This window comes from Salmo salar, chromosome 20, assembly GCF_965601325.2.
Source record: "Salmo salar chromosome 20, fSalSal1, whole genome shotgun sequence".
Taxonomy (NCBI): domain Eukaryota; kingdom Metazoa; phylum Chordata; class Actinopteri; order Salmoniformes; family Salmonidae; genus Salmo; species Salmo salar.
This window is the reverse complement of record NC_138310.1, coordinates 56,580,521-56,588,742: the sequence shown is the minus strand read 5'-3', so window position 1 is coordinate 56,588,742 and position 8,222 is coordinate 56,580,521. Positions and strand designations below refer to the sequence as shown.

Genomic DNA, 8,222 nt, shown 5'->3' with positions numbered 1-8,222 from the left:
TAAAGGTGGTGGAATTATGAGGGAGTCAAGGTCAGAATACGGCGTATCTGTAGACACCTCCGCCACATTCATTTTATTTCATCTCCAGCCCTAACGAATAGGGGGTGAAGAACATGTTATTCTCATGCTTAAATTCAAGGTCAGAATACGCTTAGAGAGAAAAGTGCATAAAAATTGAATTATGTTCTATTTAGGCGCACTAAACTCAGGTTGCAATTCCCCTCTAGCTGTCTCATTGGGCTGCCTGTCTTGTGTCTGTTTACTGAAAGCCATCAGGGCCCAGCCTTTGTAATAGGCTGGAAGGAGGATGATTTCATAGGATTATGACACTAATCTCCCCATAACAGGACACCTCTCTCCCCTCCCTCCGCCTCTTAACCGCTCTGTCAATCTCTTTTTTCATCACTCTCTCCCACTATTTCTCTCTGTCGGTCCCTGTTTAACTTCCATTCTAATTTCCACTGTCATCCCTCCATCTCCCTCTCCCCCACTCTTTGTTGTTTCTTTCTTCCTCTCATTACGAGGGACCCTAATTTTCTTAAAGTTCCAATGCAGCCGTTTTTATCTCAATATTAAATAATTTCTGGGTAACAATTAAGTACCTTACTGTGATTGTTTTCAATTAAAATGGTCAAAAATTTCTCAAGCAATAATTTTGCTAGGACTGACTGGAGTGGTCTGGGTGGGGAGGGGAAAACGGAAAACTAGCTGTTTTTGGCAGAGGTTTGGACCGCCGGGTGATGTCACCAGGCAGGCCAAAACTCCATCCCAAACAGGCTGAAATTTCAGGCGGTCTTTTTCAAACAGCTCTTACACTAAAAGGTCATTATCATAATTTTCACAATTTCACAGTATTATTCAAATCTCATAGTGTGAAAATATATATACGTTTTTTCTGCACTGGGCCATTCAATTAAAATAATATCTGTAGAATTAATTTCATAGAACCAAATACTGCTAAATAAATTCATTGTTTTGTTGATTAAATATGTAGGAAATAATGTAAAAGAGTAATTGATATGGAATGTAATTATCTCAACAGAATCCGTGTGGGTCTACTCATGACTATTCAGTTACTCCATCTGCTTCTGCCTCACCCTTCTTTCTCTTCTCTTTTTCCGCTCTCTTTTCACCACTCTCTTCCCTCGTGTCCCCTTTCCTCCAAATTGTACACCTCTGTGCTCTCCTTCTCTCCTCCATGCTCCCCCATTTCCACTTTGCTCCCCCCTTCTCTCTCTCTCCTCTCCTGCAGTGTGACTTTTAATAAAAACACACTTTACTTTTATGACAATGCAGAGCCAGCATCATTTAACCATCCCAGCCTCATGTTTATTTCTTCACCTCACTGTGTGTGCTTCTCGATCTCTCTGAAGTCTATCTGTTCCATTAGAACCATTCCTCCATAGGAAATACCTGCTGCATTTACAGTTAATAGCCTTTTAAGAATATAGTGCTGATGTGCTGAAAGTTCCCCATGCTCTGCTCATTTGGTGGTTCCTATCTCCTCTTGCACACTCCATCCAGCCATTCACTCCATCACTCCTTTTCACTCTCATAACACACACACACCCTTACGTCAATTTCAACCTCCCCTTCTTCTCCCTTGCCGATCTGTTTTAACGCTCAGAGCAGTAGAGTTCTGTCGGCTAGCGCTGACAAGATGGCTCGCCTGTGGGATGTCCAGTCTGGTGTCTATCTTCAGGTCCTGGAGGGACACACGGACGAGATCTTCTCTTACGCCTTCAACTACGAGGGTGACACCATCACAGGTAATATGTACCCTCTGTCAGGGCTGGGGTCAGTTCCATTTCAATTCAGCATTGAGTTAGTAAAATTTGATTTAGAATTTCAGTTTACTTTCTGAATTGCCTGAAATGGAATTGAGCCCACCCTGCCCTCTATATAATCATACCTAGTTAAAATGTAAAGACGCCATTGCAACCTCTTCACAGCCAAACAAGCATGATTTTTTATCCACTCACAAGCACTTTATCAAAGTTCAAATGAACAGACCACAGCTGGATGAGGTGAGCTTCTGTCTCCTTTTCAATCACCTGTCTTCTCTCTGCTGCAGCCAGCAAGGACAACACCTGTCACTGACCCGTCCTACGGTCAGTAGATTGTGTGAGGAAGGGAAGGCCATCTGATGTCCATCCATGTCCATCCCCCAACAACAGGGCCTTGTTTGAAGATGCCCTTCCTGGAAGTTATCACTGACCCAATGTATGTGACCTCCTAGTTTCTGTGGAGTATGATTCAGTAGACTGGATAGCTTTGGTGAATTAATTTGGTCCCACTGTCATTTTACTATGTAGCACTGTAGACAGACAGTTTAGCGCTGTGTGTGCGTCCCAAATGGCACCCAATCCCTATTAAGTGCACTACTTTTGAGCAGGGCCTATAGGGCTTTTCAGCCTGTATTCACCAGTTAGGATTTGACCTGGACTGGTCACTTTGGTCCTCTGTCACGTTCGGTGTTGATAATCAGTGTTTATTTGTGTTAATAGGAGAATGGGCTGGACGGAAGAATGTTTTCTGTACCCATCTTTTCCTCAATAAAAACTATTCATGCTGACATATTACATGAATTTATTGATCTCAAAAGATAAAGATACATTCAGTTTCTACAGCAACAGAGTTGAATTGTGTGCTTTATAACGCCGACGATTTAACACTAGAGTACCACTACGCAGATAAAACCTGACAAACCCGATTCACGTACAAATTAGACATTAAACCTTCTTTGTCTTTCTGAAAGTAGTACAAATGAAATGATAGAGAGCAGTCTTTCTACCCCAAAGTGAAGCAGTTCAAGAATCTACAATATGTACAGCTATCCAAAATAAACAATTTTCAAAGAACATGAAGAACGACAGATAACTTACTTAAGAACGATAGATAACATGAAGAATGACAGATAATTTAAGCAGTAACAAAGTTACAATAGAAGTAGACAATGTTGGCCAATGTAAACGACAACTATCATCTGGGTCCGTATTCACAAAGCATCGCAGATTAGGAGGGCTGATATAGGATCAGTTTCGAATTTTAGATCATAATAAATATGATTACCAGGACGGGGGGGGGGACGGGGGGGGGGGGGATCTGATCCTAGATCAGCACTCCTGCCCTGAGATGCTTTGTGAATACAGGCTCGGGCAACTGTCAAGCGTAGTAGTGCGCACCTATGTTGAACTCAGCATAGCCTAACTGGAACGATGGCTGCTGCCTGACAGTCTCATCAAGATAGCTACTGTACATTAAAACATCATCTGGTGTCTTTTTGAGTTTGTTGGGTTAAGGGAATGGGGTACAGGGTTTTATTGGTGCATTGTTTGTGTTTATGTGTAATAAATACATAATTTATAAATTAACACATCAGATTGTGAAAACGTAATGTATAGGATATATAACTACGAAAGGAATACAAATTCTACAGGCTAGAAATCTCAGATGGCTGATTTGTTTGCACTAAATAAATAAGGCCTACATCCCAAACTGATGCTGGGTTTTCCTTGGGTTCGTCTAACTAGGGGCCGTACATCAGAAAATGAGAAACATGCTTATCTTATTAAAGGGAGAAATGTCTGCTCACTGCAGCCTAATGAAAGTCCTCAGTCCCATAGCCAGTCCTATAAGAGGGTGTGTAATATCACAGGTGTGATGGGGTTTTTAGCCTGAAAGTCTGACCTGTTTGTGCGTCAGCCAAATCTTCTACTCCTCATCCATTGACCATAAGAGTTGGCAAGACAGCACAAATTATTCTGGGACCAGGAAAGGGTTTCTATCCTAGTAGCCAGACCTGTTGATGCTTTAACCAAAACTTCTAGCGTTCCTTGTCATGGCTTACATCACAATTAATAAAAGAGGAATTGGCTAAAGCACAAACAGATCTGGCTACAAGGCTAGGGGTTTTTCATGATTCACACGTGTGCTGAGAAACACTAGGCTTGATGGTTGGGTTTGATGCATTGTGCGTACACAGTTGGAGACATTGGCTGGTGTGTGTTTGTGTAGATGTGGGGTGTTGGCAGAGCCTAGTGGGTCTCCAGTAGCCAGTCAAAAAGACTGGATAGAGAACTGCCTCCGTCCTCCTCTTCCTGGTGGAGCTTACAGAACTGGATGACAGCGTTGAAGAGATCTCCGATCCTCCATGCCTTCTGAGACACCAGCTGCAACACCCTCTGGAACTGAGACATCACACTCAGCCAGATTACCATGCTCCTTGTGCACTACACAAGACATGCAGATAACAGAGTACAATACACAGACACACACATGTACGGGCATAATCAGATCCTGTGTACCTGGATGTGCTGTGCTGCACCCACCTTCGACGTCCTCCTGTCTTTACACTTCATGAAGTAGACGGCATGCAGGCCCAGCTCGGAGGCAGCGATCCACTGCAGGGCCAAGCGCAGCTCTGAGTCCACACACTCTGGATCCAAGTCACAGTTGACCACCAGAAGCTCCCTGTGGCTGCTACTGTCCACTACTGACCGCAGTGAGATGCCCTCTGCAACACACACAGGAAATACATCACACCCACTTTCTGTACATCAAGCTAACTTCCTGTAGTTTCAATGCCAAAGCTACGTTGAGGTCTGATGGCACATTGGATGGATCTGGCACCAAATAGGTTCAAGATAGGTTGGGTAAGGAGGGCTTGATACCATCAGTGTTGGGGAGTAGTGAAATACATTTAGTTCAACTATTTAATTACATTTTTCAGGAGCTTGGTGGTAGTTCAACTAAATTAAAATCTTGGTAGCGTTTTTAGTAGTTAATAACTTTTGTGCCATGTAGTTATGTAGATATGTAACTACTGGAACTACACACTTGCAAAAATACAATATGGGTGAAGTAGACAAGAATCTTTTTCGGCATCAGTCCTGCCTAATTCTCACTTGAAACACTTGTTGTGTGGTTAATTCTCACTTGAAACACTTTATGAGTGCCTAATTCTCACTTTGTCTTTATTAGGCTAAATGAAATGTTCTGTTACCATCTGACTCCAGAGGGATCTGTTCTTGCAATTTGTAGTCAATGACATTTCAGAAATATAATTTTTCACGATGTAGTTTGGATGTACTTTTTCTAAGTAACTTTCGTTAAGTAAGCTACAGTTGAAGTCGGAAGTTAACATACACTTAGGTTGGAGTCATTAAAACTCAGTTGTCAACCACTCCACAAATTTCTTGTTAACAAACTATTGTTTTGGCAAGTCGGTTAGGACATCTACTTTGTGCATGACACAAGTAATTTTTCCAACAATTGTTTACAGACAGATTATTTCACTTAATCACAATTCATGTGGGTCAGAAGTTTACATATAGTAAGTTGACTGTGCCTTTAAACAGCTTGGAAAACTCCAGATAATGATGTTATGGCTTTAGAAGCTTCTGTTAGGATAATTGACATCTTTTGAGTCAATTGGAGGTGTACCTGTGGATGTATTTCAAGGCCTACCTTCAAACTTAGTGCCTATTTGCTTGACATCATGGGAAAATCAAAAGAAATCAGCCAAGACCTCAGAAAAAAAACTGTATGCCTCCACAAGTCTAGTTCATCCTTGGGAGCAATTTCCAAACGCCTGAAGGTACCCCGTTCATCTGTACAAACAATAGTACGCAAGTATAAACACCATGGGACCACACAGCCGTCATACACCTCAGGAAGGAGATGCGTTCTGTCTCCTAGAGATGAATGTACTTTGGTGCGAAAAGTGCAAATCAATCCCAGAACAACAGCAAGGATTTTGTGAAGATGCTGGAGGAAACAGGTACAAAAATATCTATATCCACAGTAAAAAGAGCCCTATATCGACAGCAAGGAAGAAGCCACTGCTCCAAAACCGGCATAAAAAAGCCAGACTACGGTTTGCAACTGCACATGGGGACAAAGATTGTACTTTTTGGAGAAATGTCCTTTGTTTTGATGAATCAAATGACCATCGTTATGTTTGGAGGAAAAAGAGGGATGCTTGCAAGCCGATGAACACCATCCCAACCGTGAAGCCGCAGGAGGGACTGGTGCACTTCACAAAATAGATGGCATCATGAGGATGGAAAACTATGTGGATATATTGGCCAGCTCTCCTGCTATCTCTCTCAGAATGACCTTCTTGATCCTAATCAGTCAGGTTTCAAGACTGGGCATTCAACTGAGACTGCTCTTCTCTGTGTCACGGAGGCTCTCCGCACTGCTAAAGCTAACTCTCTCTCCTCTGCTCTCATCCTTCTTGACCTATCTGCTGCCTTTGATACTGTGAACCATCAGATCCTCCTCTCCACCCTCTCCGAGTTGGGCATCTCCGGCGCGGCCCACGCTTGGATTGCGTCCTACCTGACAGGTCGCTCCTACCAGGTGGCGTGGCGAGAATCTGTCTCCGCACCATGCGCTCTCACCACTGGTGTCCCCCAGGGCTCTGTTCTAGGCCCTCTCCTATTCTCGCTATACACCAAGTCACTTGGCTCTGTCATATCCTCACATGGTCTCTCCTATCATTGCTATGCAGACGACACACAATTAATCTTCTCCTTTCCCCCTTCTGATAACCAGGCGGCGAATCGCATCTCTGCATGTCTGTCAGACATATCAGTGTGGATGACGGATCACCACCTCAAGCTGAACCTCGGCAAGACGGAGCTGCTCTTCCTCCCGGGGAAGGACTGCCCGTTCCATGATCTCGCCATCACGGTTGACAACTCCCTTGTGTCCTCCTCCCAGAGTGCTAAGAACCTTGGCGTGATCCTGGACAACACCCTGTTGTTCTCCACTAACATCAAGGCGGTGACCCGATCCTGTAGGTTCATGCTCTACAACATTCGCAGAGTACGACCCTGCCTCACACAGGAAGCGGCGCAGGTCCTAATCCAGGCACTTGTCATCTCCCGTCTAGATTACTGCAACTCGCTGTTGGCTGGGCTCCCTGCCTGTGCCATTAAACCCCTACAACTCATCCAGAACGCCGCAGCCCGTCTGGTGTTCAACCTTCCCAAGTTCTCTCACGTCACCCCGCTCCTCCGCTCTCTCCACTGGCTTCCAGTTGAAGCTCGCATCCGCTACAAGACCATGGTGATTGCCTACGGAGCTGTGAAGGGAACGGCACCTCCATACCTTCAGAGCTCTGATCAGGCCCTACACCCAAACAAGGGCACTGCGTTCATCCACCTCTGGCCTGCTGGCCCCCCTACCTCTGAGGAAGCACAGTTCCCGCTCAGCCCAGTCAAAACTTTTCGCTGCTCTGGCACCCCAATGGTGGAACAAGCTCCCTCACGACGCCAGGACAGCGGAGTCAATCACCACCTTCCGGAGACACCTGAAACCCCACCTCTTCAAGGAATACCTGGGATAGGATAAAGTAATCCTTCTAACCCCCCCCTTAAAAGATTTAGATGCACTATTGTAAAGTGGTTGTTCCACTGGATATTATAAGGTGAATGCACCAATTTGTAAGTCGCTCTGGATAAGAGCGTCTGCTAAATGACTTAAATGTAATGTAATGTAATATTGAAGCAACATCTCAAGACATCAGTCAGGAAGTTAAAGCTTGGTCGCAAATGGGTCTTCCAAATGGACAATGACCCCAAGCATACTTCCAAAGTTGTGGCAAAATGGCTTAAGGACAACAAAGTCAAGGTATTGGAGTGGCCATCACAAAGCCCTGACCTCAATCCTATAGAATTTTGTGGGCAGAACTGAAAAAGCGTGTGCGAGCAAGGAGGCCTACAAACCTGACTCAGTTACACCAGCTCTGTCAGGAGGAATGGGCCAAAATTCACCCAACTTATTGTGGGACGCTTGTGGAAGGCTATCCGTAACGTTTGACCGAAATTAAACAATTTAAAGGCAATGCTACCAAATACTAATTGAGTGTATGTAAACTTCTGACCCACTGGGAATGTGATGAAAGAATTAAAAGATGAAATAAATCATTCTCTCTACTATTATTCTGACATTTCACATTCTTAAAATAAAGTGGTGATCCTAACTGACCTAAGACGGGGAATTTTTACTCAGATTAAATGTCAGGAATTGTTAAAAACTGAGTTTTTGGCTAAGGTGTGTGTAAACTTACAACTTCAACTGTATATTTTGCTTAAGGGTAGCTTAACTTCTTCCAGTGTGAAGTAATTTGTAGCTTGGTAAACTATATTTTCAGAGTAGCTTCCACAACACTATATATAAGGCTGTTATATTGACCTAAAATTCTTAAGTGG

The 8,222-nt window shown here is 43.8% G+C and overlaps 1 protein-coding gene across 2 annotated transcripts in view; it reads right to left on the bottom strand.

Moving 5' to 3' along the window:
* Positions 1-2,572: 2,572 nt before the first annotated feature.
* LOC106580907 (A-kinase anchor protein SPHKAP) overlaps positions 2,573-8,222 on the bottom strand; it is a 79,135-nt gene continuing 73,485 nt past the window's right edge. The window contains exons 10-11 of one of the 2 annotated variants that reach the window (XM_082966553.1): positions 4,308-4,516; positions 2,573-4,190 (exon numbers count right to left, since the gene is read on the bottom strand). In XM_082966553.1, the coding sequence (XP_082822679.1) occupies positions 4,038-4,190; positions 4,308-4,516 (362 nt within the window). In that variant the 3' untranslated portion in view covers positions 2,573-4,037. The remainder of the gene's footprint in view (positions 4,191-4,307; positions 4,517-8,222) is intronic. The other variant, XM_082966554.1, reaches the window with a different exon arrangement.